Here is a 20,043-nt window from a genome sequence, read left to right on the forward strand (position 1 = left end):
TTATCACGAAAAGATCATTTCGTCGAACTCTTGGTATGCACGTTCGTAAAATATCAGAAGGACCGTTTACGAAATCTTGGGCCTCTCTTAAACGCAAGCCCAAGTTTTTATTATTATCATTTTCGCCCTTAACTTTCCTTTAATCATAAAATCGCCCCATCAGCTTTATCTTTCTGTACTTTCTGTCCGTCTCCCAGATCCAACCTGCACTACCTCCAACTCTCATCCTCTCTCGTTCGTCTCCTTCAATGGCTTCTGAAGACTCCCTCTCCTCGAATCCTCTGTTGCAGAACTTTGAGTTCCCTCCGTTCGACGTCGTTGATGCTCACCACGTCAGACCCGGGATCCGTGCTCTGTTGCACCAGCTCGTACGATTCTCTCTCCCCTTGGATGATTGGCTGTCTATGTTATTGGATTGTTGATGTGATTGCATGTAGATCACGATCGTGATGTTTTGGTGTTTTTATCCAGGAAGCTGAATTGGAGCAGCTAGAGAAAACCGTGGAGCCTTCATGGCCAAAGCTAGTGGAGCCGTTAGAGAAGATCATTGATCGCTTAACCGTTGTTTGGGGGATGATCAATCACCTTAAGGCTGTCAAGGACACTCCCGAGCTTCGTGCTGCCATTGAAGAAGTTCAGGTAAAGGAGATTATAATTGTTTGATTGAGATTATGTATTCTGGTGTCTATTGCCATTAAACTTTTACATCAAATGCTAAAAAATGATAGGAGTGTATTATATTTAGAATAATAGATTATATGGATTTTGTTCAATGGATTAGGATTCATTTTCTTGGTTTTCTAATCATGCTTTCATCTATAGCCAGAGAAAGTGAAGTTCCAGCTCAGGTTGGGACAGAGCAAACCCATTTACAATGCATTTAAGTCTATTCGAGAATCTCCAGACTGGAATACACTGATCGAAGCTCGTCAACGATTAGTAGAAGGCAAGTCACTACGATTGAGGCATGAAAAAACGAATTTTTTTTATAATTTTCAGTGTTTAGAGATATGTGCTAACTATGGTATTCGTTTGTTTTCAGCACAAATAAAGGAGGCGGTTCTCAGTGGTATTGCTCTTGAAGATGACAAGAGAGAAGAGTTTAACAAAATTGAACAGGTTTGTCTAGACGATTAAATGTCAGTTTGTTTAGTTAATGTATCTAGGTTTGTCACAGCTCCATGTACTTAAGCATGGGTTCCGTGTGATTAGTAATATCATCTGCGTATTTGAACTGACGCTTTCCAATACAGGAACTCGAGAAACTTTCCCATAAGTTTTCTGAGAATGTTTTGGACGCTACAAAGAAGTTCGAAAAGTTGATAACAGACAAGAAAGAGATTGAGGGTTTGCCACCATCTGCACTTGGTCTATTTGCGCAAGCAGCTGTTTCCAAGGTATGGACAATAACGGAAAGATAAAGTTTCATGTCGTTTTACATTGGGTTTTTCCAGTTGCTGATGCCTCTTGATTTATGACACAAGGGCCATGAAAATGCAACTGCTGACGCTGGACCATGGCTCATTACACTGGATGCTCCTAGTTACCTTCCCGTCATGCAACATGCCACAAATCGTGCTCTGCGTGAGGAGGTTTATCGTGCTTACTTATCTCGTGCCTCTTCGGGTGAATTAGATAATACAGCAATTATCGATCAGATCTTGAAGCTCCGATTGGAAAAGGCTAAGCTTCTTGGTTACAACAATTACGCTGAGGTATAATCATCTAATTAAGTCAAATTACTCTCCTTTACTCGTGGGCGTTATTTTAATGCGACTCTACTAGTCCAGGTAAGCATGGCAACGAAAATGGCTACTGTAGAGACAGCAGATGAGCTATTAGAAAAGCTCCGCAGTGCTTCTTGGGCTCCGGCTGTTCAAGGTAACTCCTAGTGAAGTAGGCTACTATTGCATTTATCTATCCAACAAAATATGTAGTTGTTACCCTTTCAATCTAATTAATGTTCATGTGGACACAGACATAGAAGACCTTAAGAGTTTTGCAAAGGACCAAGGTGCTGCTGAAGCTGACAGTTTGACTCACTGGGACATCACTTTCTGGAGTGAGAGGCTCCGTGAATCGAAATACGATATTAATGAGGTTATTGTCCCTTTCTTTAGCTTGCGATACAACTATATTGTTTTGAAACTCTTAATCGCTTATCAGTCACTGCTCGTATTTCTTGCAGGAAGAACTGCGACCCTACTTCTCACTGCCAAAGGTTATGGCTGGGCTTTTCGGTCTAGCTAAGACCCTTTTTGGAATTGATGTAGCACCGGCGGATGGTGTTGCTCCGGTATAATTTGGAGCCTAGTCTGTTGTGCTTCTCCTTATGTCCATCATGTTATTATCTTTGTTAACATGTTATATATCATTGCCTTGAAGGTCTGGAACAGCGACGTTAGGTTCTACTGCATCAAAGATTCCTCTGGAAATCCAACTGCTTATTTTTACTTTGATCCATACTCTCGTCCTTCAGAAAAGAGAGACGGTGCTTGGATGGATGAAGTTTTTTCCCGTAGCCGAGTAATGGCCCAGAAGGGTTCCTCTGTTCGGCTACCTGTTGCGCAGATGGTCTGCAACCAAACTCCACCGGTTGGTGACAAGCCAAGCCTTATGACATTCCGTGAGGTAAAGAAAATCACACCATCAACTATGACGTTTATACTGACTGAGTATGGTTTGGTAGTTGGTAACACACTATGACAAACCATATTATATGCATGAACTAGAAGGTTATGTTGGTACATGACAGCACTTATGTGTAATTTAAAGTTTATTTGACTATTGTGGAATGGTATTTACCCACGGAACTTTTCATATTGATGACATGAAGGCTATGCTTTGATGAAATCTAACAATCATAGGGAGTAGCAGTAGATAACCCCCTTCTCTTATCGCAATATGTCTAGTTTTCCATTAATGTAGTAGCATGGCATGAATCTTGATAATCTTACTCTTATGTGCATGGTCAAAGACGTGACAAGATCATCATTCTCGCTCTGATTTACAGGTAGAGACTGTGTTCCATGAATTTGGCCATGCTCTCCAGCATATGCTGACGAGAGAGGATGAGGGACTAGTTGCTGGCATCCGAAATATCGAGTGGGATGCAGTTGAATTACCTTCACAGTTTATGGAGAACTGGTGCTACCACAGGTACTTGGGGTTAACTGCCTTGTCGATTTTAATTTACAAACTCCGTGATTTCAGTGCTGCGTAGAGGGATTTTTATTAGTTAATTTGTAATGAAACATTATATGGATGCGGTTTCAGGGATACCTTAATGAGCATTGCTAAGCATTATCAAACAGGGGAAACTCTTCCTGAGAATGTGTACAAGAAGCTCCTGGCTGCAAGAACATTCCGTGCAGGGTCCCTTAGTCTTCGTCAGGTCAGTACATCATATCAAATAGCTTATGTTTCATATGTATCACCGGGGATCTTTTAGAAACACAGTTCACTTAATATAGCTCTTGTTTGGTTCCAGTTGAAGTTTGCTACGGTTGATCTGGAACTTCACACAAAGTATGCACCAGGTGGGACAGAGTCTATTTACGATGTTGATCAAAGGGTGTCCATGAAAACACAAGTCATCCCTCCCCTTCCTGAGGATAGATTTCTCTGTAGCTTCAGCCATATATTTGCAGGTAAAACCCTGTAAAATTACCCTTAAACGACAGTCATACACACAAGTCATTCGGTAGTTTCTTTCACTCATTCACTTTTTCATGTTTTGTCAGGCGGTTATGCAGCTGGATATTATAGTTACAAGGTATTATTATATATATTCTTGCTTTTTTATAATTCAATAGTAGAAATTCTAAATACAACTTTTGTGGTGCAGTGGGCGGAGGTTTTGTCTGCGGATGCGTTTTCAGCTTTTGAAGATGCTGGATTAGATGACATCAAGGTATATATATTTATTGCAAAACAAATCATATGAACCTTCAATTCGGTTTTCCAGATTTGTAAACATCTCATTGTGTTTGGAATCACAGGCCGTTAAAGAAACAGGACAGAGATTCAGAAACACTATACTTGCTCTGGGAGGAGGAAAAGCGCCTCTACAAGTAAATTTTCTCATTTCTCTTTATGTTCTACTCGTCTATATCTATAGATTCAAAGCCGTTCGCTCTAAATCTGTGATGTTGTTACAATGAGCAGGTGTTTGTGGAGTTCAGAGGACGAGAACCTTCCCCAGAGCCTCTTCTCAGGCACAACGGACTCTTGGTTGCTACTGCTTGAAACATATGCATTTTCTTTAAAACTGATCTCGTCTCTACTCAAAACGTTTTTCTTGAATAGAGTCATCCTCGTACCATGCTTTTCAGATATAAAACTAAACTTTTTACTTGATTCACTGAGCATGTCTTGCGTAGTCTAATCAATCAAAATCCAGAGATGTGAGTGGAGTGAGATAAGTTAATGCTTCTATAAAGAAAACGAACAGAGATTCCTTCATTCATTGTACAAAAGCTCAAACAAAAGCGACAAATAGGAACAAACCCACCCACCAAATGATCCTCTTCATCTTCTCTAGGTCACTCTCAACCTCTGTCCATCGAGTCACCAATAATCTAAAAGAACTAAAGAACCTTAACTTGAAAGAGAAAAAAGGAAACTATTCAACTTCATTATCATCCTAGGAATCTAACACCTCTTCCACTTCATTCTTTTGCTTCCACAAATGGCGATTGCACACTATCAGCATCTGAATCACTTCCTGATGAGCTCCCTGACTCTGAATCTACATAATGAGGCAAAAAGATGACAATTTAAAACATTATTTTATATTAAAAAAAAATCACATTTGAACATATGAAAGGGAAGATCATTACCACTAGAAGAAGAACCGCCACTAGAGCTGGAGCTGCCAGAAGAGCTAGACCCAGCAGTGGCGGCTGTACCATCCCTTTCAATCTCCACTGATGGATAATCCTCAATCGGTATATCTTCCCCAATGTCTACATCCTCTTCTCCTCCATCCCCTCCTTTCCTCACTCTCTTCTCAGCACTTCCCATTTCCATCACCGGAGGCTGATGATGAACACAAATAAAGATCATCAGTATTTAACCAGACAGAAACAATGACACAACTGATCATTAATTTCCCTTACCATATTTCTTGTCGGAGTAGACAAATTCTGAATAAACCCTTGTCTCTTAATCTTGCTCGCCATCTTCTTGTAGTTAGTGACGAAACGATCAAGCTCCCACAGAGTCTCATTGTCCAACTCCTCGATATCTAACTCAATCTCGTCTCCGTCCTGAGGCAGATTCGTGGTTCTCTTCTTAAGAATCTGAATCAACTGTCCAAGCTTCTCAGGAGGCAACTCCTGGAGATTCACACCGAGCTTCGCCTTTTCTTCCATCGTCATCTCTCGCTTGTTTGGATCCTTAGCCTTAGGCTTCGGTAACTTCCCTTTCCTCCCCTTAGGCGCTTCTCCCACCTCAACAGATGCTTCCACTTGGTTAACCGGTTGGGGAGGTGGGGGAGGTGATTCAACTTTGCTAACCGGCTGGGGAGGTGGTGGCTGAACCGGTGAAGGAGGAGGAGATGGGACACGTGGCAGCTCCATAACTGGAGGAGGCAATGTAGGTAACGGCTTCAAAGAATCAAGCTTTTTCGCTATTGATATCTGTTCAGGTCCTTTCCTTGCATTCTCCGACAGTCTTTGGTTGAGTTCAGACACTACAGGAGGACGAGAAGACGATCCCTGCTGCTGAGCCTCGAACTTCTTCAGCGTAGGACTAAACCAAACATCGAACTGACTCAGAAGCTTCTCAGCCATTTTATAAACGTCTTGCCCCTTCGGATTATACGCCAAGGCATTAGTAAAAGTCAACCTAACGTCTGAAGCGAAATCAACGGGAGATCTATAAAACCCCTTTTCAAGATTCGTCTTCACAGTACCAAGATCCATAGGCTTCTTCACGATCAGATGATAGTCGTGAAGCCCTAACCCCAACACGTCAACAGGCGTGTTGAACACCCACGACCACTTGTGCTTCATCAGCTTCGCCAAGATCTGACCGCACGTCGACATCGTGCTCCTCAAGGCCTTCTCCGACTCCAGATCCAACCTTCCATGGCTATGGCTAGTCTTCTTCTTCTTCTTCGTCGTCTTGTTAGCAACACCAATTTCGTGAGCTGGAGTCGTGAAGGCTCCCGATTCGATTCGTTCCCTGAGGAACCGGACTTGCTCGAGCTCCAAATTGAGACGCTTCTTCAGTTCCCTGAGCTGGTTCGAGGAGTAGGAGTCGAGATCGAAGGAAACGTAGTCTCCTCCATCGCGAAACTGGCTGCTCGAATTAGGGTTAGGGTTGGTGAAATCGTCGGGGTGGTTAGTGTGTTTCCTCATAAAAACGGCGTCGCATTGTCTTCTCTGAAACAAGGGTTCGTTTAGGTTAGCCAAAACCGCAGGTGCCATACATAAGGGCACAAGATCATTTCGCGGAATCACTTCTTCTCTTAGATCAAAGGTCCGACCTTTATAGAGATTATTTAAGACGGGGGAAGTGGAGATTTAACGACACCGGAGAAAAATTCCGGCGATCGGGAAAAGAACAGGAAGATTGATTGATTTAAAGAGTTTTGTGTGTTTTTATTTTTGTCTTGAGAGAGCAGAACGAGGAACAAGAAGGTGAGGAACATCTCTTCTTAAAGGAGATTGATGTCTGCCCGACAAACTCTTAGTGTTTTAATCCACCGTTGATTTGTGATCTGACGGTTGAGATCTGTTTGGTGAAGTTGCCCGATCTAGCTGCCCGGGTAATCTGACATAGACGGTTCGGATCGTGTTAACAATCCGAGCGACAGTTTCGTAGCCGTTGATTCATGAGTCTGTCTTTTTTATTTTTTTTGCAATAACTAAAGGAATGGGCAATTTGGTAATTATGTAATCTGAACGGCCTGACATGGGCCACATTGATATTTTTTATTTTTTCTCTCGAGACTTTAGATTTTTACTTTGGCCAGGTCAGCGGCGGGTTTGATGAACACTCTGTCCATTTGTTTTAGACTAATCATTCCCATCTCCATCATGATTGCATCAAAACTGATAAGACACATTATTTACAAATGTGAAGCAAAATTAATATGACCGACGGTGAAGCTCGCCGGAACGGGAGGGGCAGGGACAAGAATGGCGAAAATACCCCTCTAGAGAAATCTCCTGACCTCTATTTCGCTTAGATTTTGAAACACATTTTCGAGCTTTGAAGAGAAAAAAATTGTGCCAAAGTAACCCAGATTTCTCAAGATCTCTGTAAAAGTCTTGAATATTTTGAATAAAGAGTTTGTAAGGACAAGAGAAAGAGAGAGAGAGAGGGACTGGATCAAGTTGTAAGAAAAATGGAGAAGGAAAGAACGGAGAGTGGCTCAATAATTGAATGAATAAGTTACAATCTGGAATATTTATATTGACGAAGTTTGGTTAAATCTGAACCGTCAGATCCTTGTCTGAAAAAACAATAATTTTCGAATAAGCTTACGTGATGACATGAATATTTAAATACTGGGGAAAACGAGGTCATACCCGTAAATAAGCGAGTCGCTGGATGTTTTATATGTAAGAGTTGCGTCTATCCCCAAACACAACCGATGTGTGGACCATATCTCAGAGAAATGTGGGATCCACGACAGCTCACCCTCCTCCGTAGCATAATCTCTCCACGACCACACGCATTGCTAAACTGCGTGCGTCTCACACTCCATTAGCTCGTGGTTTTTTCTACTTTTTTTCTTCTTTTTTAAGGAAAAAAATAAAGCTTTTATTTCTCTTTTTCCGGATCACAAGTTCCTTAAAACAACCGATGATTCTCAGCTGAAGCCCATTATAGCCCATGGGCTTTCGCATGATAGCTCCTTAAATAAATTCTTTTTTTTTTGAAGCTACTCACATCTAAATGTCCCAAGAACAAGTCATGGATCTCCAGAGGAATCACTTTAAGAATCATTTAAATAGCTGCGTTCTAAGGTAGAAGAACAACGCATACAAAGTTAATCAAGTGAAATACTATTTTGAAAGTATCCCCCAATAATGTCTACGAACTTTTGCTCCCGGAGTAACTAAATAGGCCTTTCAAAATTGTAAGAAGACAACCAACAAACGAGTTCAATTCTTTAAGTGTTCTCTCGGGGTCTCTAACCTTTGTTCATTTGTCTCAATAAAACGTTCGGACCCAACAACGACCAAAAAATCTTAACAATATCAAGTTCAGGCCCAAAAAGCCATAACTATTGTAAGATAAAAAGCCTATCTCCAAGTTAAAATGTTTTGGAAACTATTAAAATACAAACAAAAGCCCAAAGTAAGCCCACCCAGTTTTTGACTTAATGATCGCCTTCCTTGTGTTCTTTAAATAGCTGCGTCCAACATTGATACTCTATTCATGTTCTAAAAGTATCAGATTTATCGTTAAGAGTAACAATTGCATTCAATCTATGTTTCAATAGATCTGTGTTTTTTGTTTTGTTCTGTGTGATATGTGTTAATGTTTTGTTACTGCTGGTTTGAATTTTAACTGGGACTGGAGTTTGACTCTTTAGCTTTATAACAATGCTTTAGAGATGAATGCAGCGCCCTAAATAAAAATGACCACAATCGGAGATCTATTTCAGTTTCTGTCCCGATATCTATTGATATTGGGATCTGAGATAGATCTCACATAGTTTCATCCTGTTTTTGTCTGTGTTTGATTTGATTATATGTAATGATTGTTATTATATGGAGCGGTGATTCAGGCAGCCTACTTGTTAAAAAAGCAATGACATGAGAGGTGTTTAACTGCTTCTAGATAAAACTATGCTTCTGCTCTTCAGACTTGCTGAGATTTTGTCTTTGAAGCTGGTCTAGTAGTCTTTAAGCACATTCTTTGCTCCTCCCAGTCATATTATATTCTTTGCCATGATCTATTACAGCTTATTTTGGTCTTGTTTTCTCTTTGAGATGATCAATTTGCCTCCCAATCTTCCCTGACAATAAACTTAGGGTTTAGTTGTTCTTTTCGGCCCATTTACGTAATCTTTTTTTGTGATGGGCCTTCTTGACTAGTACATTGTTTTTTAGGGTCCATTATTATAAAATGTTCCCGAGAATTATCGAATATTAACGTTAGAAATGACTTTGTTGTTGACAAACTAAGCTAAATCCTTAGCTTAGCATAACATGTTGAGCATTGCTTAAAGAGATTATAAATTAGAACAGTGAAACATAAATAGAGAAGAACTTCGGAATCGTTCCCAAGTGATTCGAAGACTACAGCTTTTCATAAACAGAAAATATAGAGAAGATAATCGGAATTGACCCCAAGTGATTAGAAGACCATATGGTACGGGAGATTTTGGTGGAATCGGAAACTTCGCGACTCCTGAGTATGTCTCTGAGCTACTCGAGAAAGCTTTCTTGCTAAACACGGTAGGTCGGTAATAGGTTGTTTTACTTGGGTTTGCCTTTGATGCTATGAGGGCTACGCAAAATATCCGATTCTGAAGAACTGAACCGATTTCGATCCAAAAAAGTAGTACCAAACCAAACCAAAATTGATTAAATATTTGAATTATTCAAAATTTTGGTTTTTAGAGAACCAAAACCGAATCTGATCTGAACTGAAGTATTTCAGGTACCTGAATGTATCCGAAATAGATTTATATACTTATATATATTAATTATTTTTAGATTTAATATATATAAACATCTAGAATATATATGATACTTTTAAGCTGGTTTAAATACATGAAAATATATACAAATAATCAATAGTAAATATATAAAATAGTAAAAGTGTACTTAAAACACCAAAAATACTTAAAATAGTTATTGATTCTCTATCCAAATATTTGAACTAAAGTAATTTATATGTTAAGTTTAGGTATCCTGACATATGTTATTCAAATTTTTATTTAGTATATTATTTTGTTTATAGTTTTTGAGAAATTTAAAGTATATAAATATGTAATGAATTTTAAAATTTTAAAAGTAATTTAAATGGGTTATCCGAACTCGAACCGAATCCGCAAAAATCCGAAATGAAGCCAAACTGAAATTTAGAAATATTAGAATGATGCTGAAATCTTTGACCCCGAAAATCCAAAACTCAAACATACCTGAACCGAACCCGATTATGTAACAGATATATAGTTTCTCATAATATAATGGACTTCCAATTTATTTTTAAAATATAAGCTCATTATTTTTTTTCTCTTAATATATTGATATCCATGTTTTCAAACAAACCTATTTTTTAAAACTACAATATATGTTTTCAAACAAACCTCCTTTTAAAAGCTGCAATTCGTGTTTCCAAACAAACCTTTTTTTTTAAACTACAATCTATGTTTCCAAACAAACCTTTTTAAAAAATTGCTATACATGTTTCTAAACAAATCTAATTTGTACTTGCGTTTTAATAAGATAGATATGGCATTTGATAAAAAAAAGAAGCTATATATGGCATTTTGTTTTGTCCAAAACTAATCTTAGCCAAAAAAACAAATGGGTTAATGATAAAGAAAAAAAAATTCCATGTTATCCTCAGATCAATATCAAAACATCTCTCGAAAACAATAGGTTGTTGGTCCAGAGCATACAGGCCCATTAAAAGCCCAAATTAATTAAACTATCCAACCGGATCCCGAATCCGGACCCAAACCTTGATCCGGATCCTTCCTCTTCGGCTCCATCGCCTGTAATGATCAATTCGCAGGCGGAGAAGCTGGAAGGAGCTTTGCAACAAACGATGCCTCGTAAAGGATTCTCCAATTTCGATGATTACGATGATGGTTTCGACGATGACGATGCGTATGATTATGACTATGATGATGATGATGAACATGGTAAACATCTTCCGCATTCCCATCTTGTGAGTCTGTGTTGTTGTGGCTTAATTGATCTCTTTTGTATGAACTCTGCAGAAGAATCTGAACAGAAGGAAGTAGAAATTGCTCAGCAAGGGGTTTGGAGATGTGGAATCTGTACATATGACAATGATGAGAGTATGAATGTGTGTGATATTTGCGGTGCTATTCGTCATGATACAGTGGCTGGTGGAAACCAAACTATCATTAACAACAATACATGTACTGTCTCCTCTATCCTCAAATCTATTTTAGTGAACACTTTGTTGTTTGTATTAGTCAGAGAAGCTAGTTGTTGTTACTACAGTGAGTTTGTTTTCTGAGGTCACTTGGTTGAGATATTGTTATATGTTTGATAGAATATATGTGTGTCTGTGCAATTGATGGTAGAGTCAATGGTATCCAAATTCTTCTTATTGTTTTTTTCCTCGCTAGAATTGGACCTATATGATTTATTTTGAGAATCTCAGGTGATGCTAGTGATAACTGAAGTTATAGTTCTAGTCTAATAAGGATTTTCCTTTTTTTTGATTTTTCCTTATTTCAGTAGGATTCTGTTTATATTTAATTTCCTTGTTGGATTTGGTGTTTATCTTTTCTTATAAATTGGGATGAATATCGATTGTGACAATCATTCAAGATTTTAGACTTCTCTTTGGGAGTGTTCTACTTTGGTTTTCTGTTTTCGTCTAGTTGATTTTTCCATTGGTGGATTTTAACTCTTAACAGCAAGCATGAAGCAGAAAGAGAGGCAAGATACGTCAGTACATAACCCTCTAAAGAAAGAAAGAGATAGATCAGAAACTAGCTCCCAAGGCAGACACGCTCATATTGGCGGCGTAAAATCTAGCAAAAGTTTGCCAAAAGCAAAAGCAGATACGTCTCATGAGACAACTTCTTCCTCAAAAAATATGGAGGCGTCAGAGAGTCTTACTAGTACTATGAACAAGATGTCTTTGACTGGGGAAACAGAAACCTCCAGAGATATTAAAACCAGAAGCGCAAGATCAAAATCAAACCATAAGCCAGAGGAGTGGATGCTTCTTGATAAAGAATCAGATACACTAACTCAACTTAATCTCGCCATCGTGAGTTTCTTGGACTATTATACTGATTTTTTTTTCTCCCATGCGGATTACTGATTATTTGCAATCTGATTGTAGGTTGGACATGTTGATTCAGGCAAATCAACGCTTTCAGGTAGACTACTGCATCTACTAGGAAGAATCTCTCAAAAGCAAATGCACAAGTTTGAGAAAGAAGCAAAGCTGCAGGGCAAGGGGTCCTTTGCATATGCCTGGGCATTGGACGAGAGTGCTGAAGAGAGGGAAAGAGGGATCACAATGACAGTGGCGGTTGCTTACTTCAACACCAAACGACACCATGTTGTTTTGCTAGACTCTCCTGGACACAAAGACTTTGTTCCCAACATGATAGCAGGAGCAACGCAAGCAGATGCTGCTATTCTCGTTGTGGATGCATCCATCGGTGCTTTTGAAGCTGGTTTTGATAATTTGAAAGGCCAGACAAGGGAGCATGCGCGTGTTCTTAGAGGCTTTGGCGTGGAGCAAGTCATAGTTGCGGTTAACAAAATGGATATTGTTGGGTATTCCAAGGAGAGGTTTGATTTGATTAAGCAGCATGTTGGATCTTTTCTGCAGTCGTGTCGGTTTAAAGAGTCGTCTCTGACGTGGGTTCCTTTAAGTGCCATGGAGAACCAAAATTTGGTTTCTGCTCCCTCTGAAAGCCGCCTATCCTCATGGTACCAAGGTCCATGTTTATTGGATGCCGTTGACTCTGTTAACTCTCCTGGTAGAGACGTCTCAAAGCCTCTGCTAATGCCTCTATGTGACGTTGTGAAATCAAACTCACATGGGCAGGTGTCTGCCTGTGGCAAACTTGAAGCTGGAGCTGTTCGTTCAGGATCCAAGGTACACAACTACTATTCTGTGTGTTCTCTTTGTTGTCATTAGCTTTAAATCGATTATGGATGTGCCTTTAGTATCTTGTTTAAGGATTCACTGCGTCAACTAATGTCTTACATTACTGGAACTTTTTGCTAGATAATGGTTATGCCATCAGGAGAGCAAGGAACCGTGCGGTCTCTGGAGCGTGACTCTCAGGGTTGCACCATCGCAAGAGCTGGAGATAACGTAGCAATAGCTTTGCAAGGGATCGATGCAAATCAAGTGATGGCAGGAGGTGTGCTGTGCCATCCTGATTACCCGGTTTCAGTAGCAACTCATTTGGAGTTGATGGTGCTCGTCTTGGAAGGTGCAACACCGATCTTGCTCGGTTCTCAGGTAAATAAAAGAAGGCCCTCTCTCTCTCTCTCTCTCATTTGGTATAATGTTTTCTGACCCTTTCCAATTGAAAAATCATATCTCAATTGTAGTTGGAGTTTCATGTGCACCATGCAAAGGAAGCAGCAACAGTTGTGAAGCTTGTGGCAATGCTTGATCCGAAAACAGGGGAGCCGACAAAGAAGTCTCCTCGTTGTCTAACTGCTAAACAAAGTGCAATGCTTGAGGTTTGTAATCTCTCACTTGACTTTTTTTTTTTGTGTGTAACATTACAAAAACTGCCTTGTATGACAATGTTTTGCTGTAATAATCTGCAGGTGAGTCTTCATTATCCAGTTTGTGTGGAGACATTTTCTGAAAGTAGAGCTCTTGGGAGAGTGTTCCTTAGATCATCAGGAAGAACAGTCGCAATGGGCAAAATAACTCGGATCATCCAAGACTCTTAAAAATCCTCAACTGTTGTAAAATTTTGTTTGTTCATTAGAAATTGAGTCATCTTATCTTTTGTCTGCAATACTTGCGAAATATCCTAAAATCGGTTTAATCTTTTTTTTTAAATTTCAAAGTGTACTTTTATTTAAAATGAAGAATAAAAAACAAGATTTTGTATGAAGAATACAGAAAAAGAAAGTGTAGTATAAACTCAAAATGTTTCAGGTACAAATCAAAAGTTGAGCTTTGTTACAAGTGGAAATTGTCACCTGATCTTATATGCCTATTTGTACCCAACTGGGACAAAAGAAAAAAAAGTGTTTTATGTACAAAAGAAGAGAAGTAGAGAGAGAACAAGATGATGTAGAGACAAGCACTTGGTGAAGACGAAAGAGAAACAATGTATCTGCATCATCTTGGAATCATCTCACAAAGCTAAAGCTAGGTGTGGCGTGTTATCACTACAACGACTTCTCCTCCTCCGCAGAGGTTTTGCAGATAGGGCACCAATTCTTCATCCGCAGCCATTGTTGTACACAGCTCACATGGTACATATGTTCACATGGCATAGTCCCTACTTCATCTCCATCAACATACTCTTCCTGCGTAGCATATATATAAATAGATAACAACATTAACCTCTTAATTCTTTACACTAAAACCCTTACACTACATTGTCTTATATCAGTTAAGATACTAGGAAAACTAGTGGATTAATTTGTAGTTTGGGGTAGAAAGTAAATAAAAAGAGAGACCTGGCAAATACTGCACTTGATATCATCATCCTTTTTCAGAGAAATGGCACCAGTTTCATCTGTCTCCTGATAGATGCTTCTCTTTAGGCTTCTAGAGAGTGCTTCTTCGCTTAGAGCTGTGCTCACTGTACCCATTTCATCTCCCAAAGCTAGTAGTTCCTGAAAAATTTGTGTAAACATGATTTTAGTTTCCGCAGACTTTCGACTGTTAAGCTAAAAATGGGGAAATACTAGCCAAAGGGTGCAAGATTTGACCTCATATGACATGTTATCAATGTCAAGCCTCATGTCGCTATGCTGATCGTAGAATCTGATCATATCACTTAAGAATAGATTCGTCTCTAAAGAGGCCAGTTGCTGCGGGAAAAGAAGTAGAAACGTTAGAAACACGGACAAAACATGTTCACATCAAAAGACCAAGCTGGCTTGTAATTACCTCATATGTAAGCTCTTGATCATGTTCAATTCTCTCCAGGGCCAAAAGTATCTGAGATATTTTCAAGATATTGTTATCACAACACACAGGAACATGCCAAAGCTTATAATAAAATCAGACAACAAGGTGACGAGAACTACCTCAGCAATTCCATTAATGTTGTAGCGACTTAAACCATCCCGGTTCACCAAAGAAGGGCTACCAGGCATCAAGCTACGTAACCGGCCGGTACTCCTGTTCTGCCTACTGTAACTATTTGATGAACGAGAAGAACTGGAATTGGTTGGTGTTGCACGGTGAGGTGTTTGTCTAGAGGTAACAGGGGATGCAACAGCTCCACGTCGTCCTGATCTACTACTTGAAACAACACCACTATCCCTGATAGTTGGTACTACACGATTCCTTCTGTTATCAGAAAGTGTGGTTCCGTTTTCATGAGAAGAGCTTTGATTCATTCCCTTTAGCACTGACACGCTACTCTTATTGCCTTTTTTGCTAGAGGAGCTGCTCTCTCCATCAGAGTTTTTCTTTTTACTCACACTGATTTTTGTTGCCGAGCTTGAGCTAGTTGGAAGAACATTAGACATAGAGTTGCACCTCAAGTTCCTCAATCCATTCCTGCTCAGACCATCTCTTACAGTGCGGTCGCTACCAGAGGATGAAGAAACCGAGGGACCCACTCGAGTGTCCAAGTCAGATTCCTGATGACTACTTGTGCTTGTTCCTCTATTTGATCTTCCTGCCTTTGTCATTACCACTCCTCCAGAAACAGTGTTTTGAGACTGAATGCCTCTTTTAGTCTTTAGGCGTGGAAGTGTGGGCTCAGCTGCAGCTGAATCATCATGAACACTGCTCGTCTCCGAAGACTCTGTCTCCAAATTAGACGACGGCTGTCTCCTACCTTTGGCTGGCTTTCTTAAGTATCCAAATCCACCCGGAGTAGTTCGAGATGAACTCCCAGCAATTTCCTTTCCATTTGAGGAAGAACAAATCGGAGGCCGACCAACTTTCCTGTTGTTGTCCGTAAAACCAACCCCGGGAGTTACCTTTGCACTACAACCAATTCGTCTGCCGAAAGAAACATTATTTTCATCTTTCTTGTACATATTCTCACGTAGTACAGAGCCACTTGCTTTTCCTGGCACAACCAATCGTTTACCCGCACATCTATCCATGAGTTAAAGAAACCCTTTTCCCTTCAGAAACAAAAAAAAAAACAATATTGTTTTTGAGATACCTGATTAAAAGTGCATCCAGCGTGAGCTCAAATAGAATATTCAAGTAACACCAAACAAAAATTTAACAAACAATGCCAAAGCTTTAAGAACAATCTTCCACCAAATAAAAAAACAAGCCAGGTGTTTATTCAAGAGCAAAACACCAGGTGTTTATAACGTGATGAATCATAAACATCAGGCCACGAACCTGATTCTGTGATCGTGAAAAGAGAGAGAGGTGATCAAAAACACGAGTTAAAGAAACCGAAAGAGAGAAAAGAGAGAGGTGACTAAATGGTCCCATCCCATCCAAGAGCAAAAAACAAAGGGCCTTCATTCTAAAAACACGGACTTTCCATTAATCACAATGACTCTTTTTTCCCCCGTGATTCAAGCTTTCACCAATCAGACACCACCTCAAAAACTCAAAACAGAGAGAGAGAGAGAGACGTATATAGATACAACACTAAAGAGAAACTCTGCCCCTTTCAAAAGTTACCGATCAGAGCTAACACAACAATAACACTAATCTAACTATAAATTGACCTTTGAACCAACAAAAAAATTTGTGCCAAAATTGAAAATTCAATCCACAGATAGAAACAGTAACATTACAAGCGCAAAGAGAGAATCTGAAACAAACATATGAACTATTTTCTCACATCTTAGCGAGAGAGAAACTTCGGGAGTTACCTTCTTTTTTCCTTTTCCAGGCAACGATTCTCCGCCGTCTGTGAATTTAACAAAAGAAAACGCGGAGAGCTAGAGAGAAGACGATATATAAATTAGTACTAGAATTTAGAAAGTTTTAATTTTTGTCAGAAAATAGAGTTTTAATTTAAAGTGATGTAACAAACGTGGAAAAAGCGGTTAGAAAGATCAGGGCTGTTGGTTTCGGGTTTGGTTCATTGGAAGCTAAAGATGGACGGCTGAGATCCACACTAGCGTCGCCATCATATGACGGAAGAGCCAAAACGACACCGTTGTCGTTAGCGGCGTTACGTACTCTAGACGGAATGATATTTTAATTAAATTTCTTTTGTTTTTTTTTTTTTTTGTTGGAAACTAATCGAGTTTGAAACTAATTAATCACTTAAAGCTAATTGTAGAGTAGAGCGAAAAGAAAACAGATTATATTATCATTAATTATTTGGTAACGTCGAGAAAGCTATATTAACAAACGTATCGGTAACGTCTTTTTGGCGTGAAATCAAGAGATAAAACGAATAAACATTTCTTTGGTCAACAAGGATAAACTAATTAACATGTATTCATGTTTAATAAATTGGGATTTGTTGACATCATATGCCATGAGAGGACTCTTTTTTAGTACTCCCTCCGTTCGGATATAAGTGACGTTCTACAACTTTTTTTTTGTGTCAGAATATATGACGCTTACGAAATTCTATGCATAAACTGACAACAAAAGACTATTTCTACCCTTACAATTATTAACATCAGATTCTAGTCAAAAGTTCAAACTGCTGACTTTTTTGTAGTGTGTTACGAGAAATATATATATTTCCAAACAATGAAAAAGTAATAGGGATTGACTAAAATTAACTATACCACCCACTATATATTACGACATCTTCTTCTTTGTCTCTTTCAATCTGTATAACTTATCAATTTAAAATGGAGAACGAGGAGAGCAAAGAAAAAGATGATTTACCAGTTGCCAGAGTTTGTTTTCGTGTCAATCGTGATTTTGATTTGAATAAATTGTTCTTTTATGATGAAGGAGAGCTTCACCCTAACAAAGCAATTGAAGAAGCCTTACTTGAAATGTTGAAGATTTATCTTTCACATTCTTTTTAAGATCAAATAATGTCACTTGTATTGCAAGTTATTTTATCATAATAAAGATGTGAAATATAGTTTCACGTTTCTATTTTCCTTATTTTCTTTGTTCCATTCAATTTTTTAAAAAATTGTTTAGATCACATGACCTTAAGATATATTTGATCATATAGACACAATATAATACTCAATAATTTTAAAATAAAAATACTTCAAAATAGTAAACTCATAAAAACAAAACAAAATGAGAAATAAAAAATCTGAAAAATAAATAAGTTCTAACGATGAGTTCAACAATCTTAAAACTAAAATTATGAAGATGCTAATGTAGCCATTACGCTTTGAACCAAGGAGACATCACAACTTATTTGAAGAGGAAGACGGTTCTCTCTATCAAGTGTAGCTTTCTTCATGTGCAGGATTTTATATTTGTTGTCTCCTCCAGTTTTCATGATCTCTTTCATGCACGATTGAAGGGTCAAAAAAATATAATTAACCTTTTCAGCAGGGTATTCTTCGAATGATTCTTCCACGACATGAACAAGATCTGCTACGGTTCTGGGACATGTCTCGTGCTGTAATGATTGGATTGCACTGAAATATCCGAGATCTAAAATGTTTAGATCTGGTGAATTTGCTGGTTGACACATCAAACGTATATCAAACCCATTTTTGCAGGCAGCCTCTTTAAACTCTTGATCACCACACTGGACATGTGTCCTTGCGTTGTCTTGTTGGATGAAAATAGTCTTCCCCCGATCTTCAACTGGCCATCTTTCATGAATTACTGGAATGACTTTTTCAATCAAACATGCTCTTATGTCTTCTCGTTTCACAGAAGTTGATGCTTTTAGCTCTAGGGTTCCAGCGTCTCGGTTTTTGCTTCGCCTCTTAGCTGGTTGCATGGTAACAAAAGGAAACACTCCTATTTTGCCAGAAAATGTCTCATTTCCTTCCTCGTCAAATCTCGGTCGAGCCATCGCCGCCAAGAACATCACCTTCTCAATGTAGTTCTTACTTTGACATGTACGATGCGGTACCTCTTCATCAGGAACTAAATAATACTTCTCCATTTTCTTTGTCATGTAGAACCATTTTTCGTCAATATGTACAATGTTGTACATATTGACGAATTTTGGTTCATGAATCAAAGAGTCTTTTTCTAGCATGGAGAAACAAAACTTCAACCTATCTCTTATATTACCATCCTTTAAACTTGGTTTGATAGCATTAGTGTGACGACGAAGCGTACCTTCCTTGACACGTTTATGCAACGTTGAAGTAGCAATACCCAAACTCTTTGAGAGCGATCGAAGTGATGTTCTCTTGTGAAATGGAATACTCTTAACTTGATTCAAGTTGAGAGGAATTTTCTTGCGACCGCAATTTCTTGATTTTTTGTGGCAGACGTTAACTGCCTCACCATTTGAAGTTTCTTTTGCTTGTTGCCAAATCCGTTGCACGGTTCGGATAGATACCAGAAACAATTCAGACACTTCTCGAGTAGTATTTTTTTTCAGATTCCCATCATGGCTTCTCTCCAACAAAGCATTATAGATTGCCCATCTTTCTGTGTTCGAGAGATTTTTCTTCTTGCCACTTGAAATCTCTATGTCATTATATATCTCTGCATATTGACAATTAAAATAATTTATTAAAACTGAAAATCAGAAATATACTAACAACACATATACATATAAGTTTATTCATGGAAATTCTATTAGAAACAAACCACAATTCGATAATTTAATTGTATACAGTTTTTATTTAAAAAAGCAAACATAATCTATTTTAGAAAACACATCTATATTACAGAAACAAACAAAACCAGCAACTTTTGTTGACTTGTATACTTGTAATTGCACGTAAACATGACTATACATAATTTTTAGAACTAATCAACATAAACTCATACCTTGATCTATTTCAGTTAAAAGATCGCTTGCATAGACGTGACTGTTAACGAGTGCATCATCATCATCATCATCATCATCATCATCGTTATTGAGTGCATCTACTTCTTCATTTGTTGGTGTTTGATTTAGATCAAATAAAAACTCATTTTCATTGGCTATATATGAAAGATTCAAATCAAAGTTAGAATCCATAAGTGATTGTGATTCAGTCGATTGTTTATGTCAATATATAGCATAAGCAATTTTTTTGGTTTGGCTCCATTATCAGTTTAAAAATTTTAGTTTTGGCTCCATGCTTAAATTTTTTGGAGAATTTTAACAAA

The 20,043-nt window shown here is 38.5% G+C and overlaps 5 protein-coding genes and 1 non-coding gene across 10 annotated transcripts; 3 read left to right on the forward strand and 3 right to left on the reverse strand.

The window, feature by feature from the left end:
* The first annotated feature begins 136 nt into the window (after positions 1 to 136).
* LOC103855875 (probable cytosolic oligopeptidase A) lies at positions 137 to 4,464 on the forward strand. 2 transcript variants are annotated; one of them, XM_033286899.1, is made up of 18 exons: positions 249 to 368; positions 472 to 639; positions 823 to 946; positions 1,043 to 1,119; positions 1,254 to 1,397; positions 1,485 to 1,715; positions 1,791 to 1,881; positions 1,979 to 2,100; positions 2,189 to 2,296; positions 2,386 to 2,631; positions 3,014 to 3,159; positions 3,277 to 3,394; positions 3,491 to 3,650; positions 3,744 to 3,775; positions 3,848 to 3,913; positions 4,002 to 4,073; positions 4,168 to 4,273; positions 4,314 to 4,464. In XM_033286899.1, exons 1-17 carry the CDS (start codon positions 249 to 251, stop codon positions 4,246 to 4,248), a joined length of 2,106 nt encoding a protein of 701 aa, XP_033142790.1. In that variant the 3' UTR covers positions 4,249 to 4,273; positions 4,314 to 4,464. The 2 variants fall into 2 exon arrangements, with proteins under 2 accessions (XP_009131169.1, XP_033142790.1); XM_009132921.3 differs by having other exon boundaries at positions 137 to 368; positions 4,168 to 4,363.
* LOC103855876 (transcription factor GTE2) lies at positions 4,439 to 6,434 on the reverse strand. Its single transcript, XM_009132922.3, has 3 exons — positions 5,121 to 6,434; positions 4,842 to 5,040; positions 4,439 to 4,750 (listed from the first exon to the last, which is right to left on the reverse strand). Exons 1-3 carry the CDS (start codon positions 6,432 to 6,434, stop codon positions 4,671 to 4,673), a joined length of 1,593 nt encoding a protein of 530 aa, XP_009131170.2. The 3' UTR covers positions 4,439 to 4,670.
* A 2,313-nt stretch (positions 6,435 to 8,747) lies between these two features.
* On the forward strand, positions 8,748 to 8,878 carry LOC117133242. Its single transcript, XR_004457066.1, has one exon. It is a non-coding gene; the product is annotated as a small nucleolar RNA snoR77 (small nucleolar RNA).
* Positions 8,879 to 10,272: 1,394 nt separating this feature from the next.
* On the forward strand, positions 10,273 to 13,722 carry LOC103855879 (HBS1-like protein). The gene is made up of 7 exons (XM_009132924.3): positions 10,273 to 10,840; positions 10,919 to 11,083; positions 11,591 to 11,949; positions 12,025 to 12,792; positions 12,925 to 13,164; positions 13,257 to 13,391; positions 13,482 to 13,722. The coding sequence occupies exons 1-7, from the start codon at positions 10,696 to 10,698 to the stop codon at positions 13,608 to 13,610; spliced, it is 1,941 nt and encodes a 646-aa protein (XP_009131172.1). The 5' UTR covers positions 10,273 to 10,695; the 3' UTR covers positions 13,611 to 13,722.
* A 62-nt stretch (positions 13,723 to 13,784) lies between these two features.
* Positions 13,785 to 16,810, reverse strand: LOC103855877 (E3 ubiquitin-protein ligase MBR2). Of its 4 annotated transcripts, none has more exons than XM_018657470.2 (6): positions 16,703 to 16,810; positions 14,928 to 15,986; positions 14,788 to 14,838; positions 14,607 to 14,708; positions 14,352 to 14,510; positions 13,785 to 14,198 (listed from the first exon to the last, which is right to left on the reverse strand). In XM_018657470.2, the coding sequence occupies exons 2-6, from the start codon at positions 15,960 to 15,962 to the stop codon at positions 14,058 to 14,060; spliced, it is 1,488 nt and encodes a 495-aa protein (XP_018512986.1). In that variant the 5' UTR covers positions 15,963 to 15,986; positions 16,703 to 16,810; the 3' UTR covers positions 13,785 to 14,057. The 4 variants fall into 4 exon arrangements, with proteins under 4 accessions (XP_018512986.1, XP_009131171.1, XP_033142792.1 ...); XM_009132923.2 differs by having other exon boundaries at positions 14,928 to 15,983; positions 16,698 to 16,804; XM_033286901.1 differs by lacking the exon at positions 16,703 to 16,810 and adding an exon at positions 16,213 to 16,328 and having other exon boundaries at positions 14,928 to 15,983.
* A 1,305-nt stretch (positions 16,811 to 18,115) lies between these two features.
* LOC117133054 lies at positions 18,116 to 19,912 on the reverse strand. The gene is made up of 2 exons (XM_033289070.1): positions 19,720 to 19,912; positions 18,116 to 19,431 (listed from the first exon to the last, which is right to left on the reverse strand). The coding sequence occupies exons 1-2, from the start codon at positions 19,910 to 19,912 to the stop codon at positions 18,116 to 18,118; spliced, it is 1,509 nt and encodes a 502-aa protein (XP_033144961.1).
* Between the last annotated feature and the right edge of the window lie 131 nt (positions 19,913 to 20,043).

This window comes from Brassica rapa, chromosome A03, assembly GCF_000309985.2.
Source record: "Brassica rapa cultivar Chiifu-401-42 chromosome A03, CAAS_Brap_v3.01, whole genome shotgun sequence".
Lineage (NCBI taxonomy): Eukaryota > Viridiplantae > Streptophyta > Magnoliopsida > Brassicales > Brassicaceae > Brassica > Brassica rapa.

Excerpts from the sequence above, each read along its gene's own strand:
- LOC103855875 (XM_009132921.3), top strand. The coding sequence starts at position 249 with ATGGCTTCTGAAGACTCCCTCTCCTCGAATCCTCTGTTGCAGAACTTT. Across the intron at positions 947-1,042 it reads TCGTCAACGATTAGTAGAAG|CACAAATAAAGGAGGCGGTT; the intron begins GCAAGTCACTAC and ends GTTTGTTTTCAG. Across the intron at positions 1,882-1,978 it reads TTGGGCTCCGGCTGTTCAAG|ACATAGAAGACCTTAAGAGT; the intron begins GTAACTCCTAGT and ends ATGTGGACACAG.
- LOC103855876 (XM_009132922.3), bottom strand. The coding sequence starts at position 6,434 with ATGGCACCTGCGGTTTTGGCTAACCTAAACGAACCCTTGTTTCAGAGA. Across the intron at positions 5,041-5,120 it reads CTACTCCGACAAGAAATATG|CCTCCGGTGATGGAAATGGG; the intron begins GTAAGGGAAATT and ends GTTCATCATCAG. Across the intron at positions 4,751-4,841 it reads TGGCGGTTCTTCTTCTAGTG|ATTCAGAGTCAGGGAGCTCA; the intron begins GTAATGATCTTC and ends CTCATTATGTAG.
- LOC103855879 (XM_009132924.3), top strand. The coding sequence starts at position 10,696 with ATGATCAATTCGCAGGCGGAGAAGCTGGAAGGAGCTTTGCAACAAACG. Across the intron at positions 10,841-10,918 it reads TGATGATGATGATGAACATG|AAGAATCTGAACAGAAGGAA; the intron begins GTAAACATCTTC and ends TGAACTCTGCAG. Across the intron at positions 12,793-12,924 it reads CTGTTCGTTCAGGATCCAAG|ATAATGGTTATGCCATCAGG; the intron begins GTACACAACTAC and ends ACTTTTTGCTAG.
- LOC103855877 (XM_018657470.2), bottom strand. The coding sequence starts at position 15,962 with ATGGATAGATGTGCGGGTAAACGATTGGTTGTGCCAGGAAAAGCAAGT. Across the intron at positions 14,839-14,927 it reads ACATTAATGGAATTGCTGAG|ATACTTTTGGCCCTGGAGAG; the intron begins GTAGTTCTCGTC and ends AAAATATCTCAG. Across the intron at positions 14,199-14,351 it reads TCAAGTGCAGTATTTGCCAG|GAAGAGTATGTTGATGGAGA; the intron begins GTCTCTCTTTTT and ends TATGCTACGCAG.
- LOC117133054 (XM_033289070.1), bottom strand. The coding sequence starts at position 19,912 with ATGGATTCTAACTTTGATTTGAATCTTTCATATATAGCCAATGAAAAT. Across the intron at positions 19,432-19,719 it reads TTTAACTGAAATAGATCAAG|AGATATATAATGACATAGAG; the intron begins GTATGAGTTTAT and ends GTCAATATGCAG.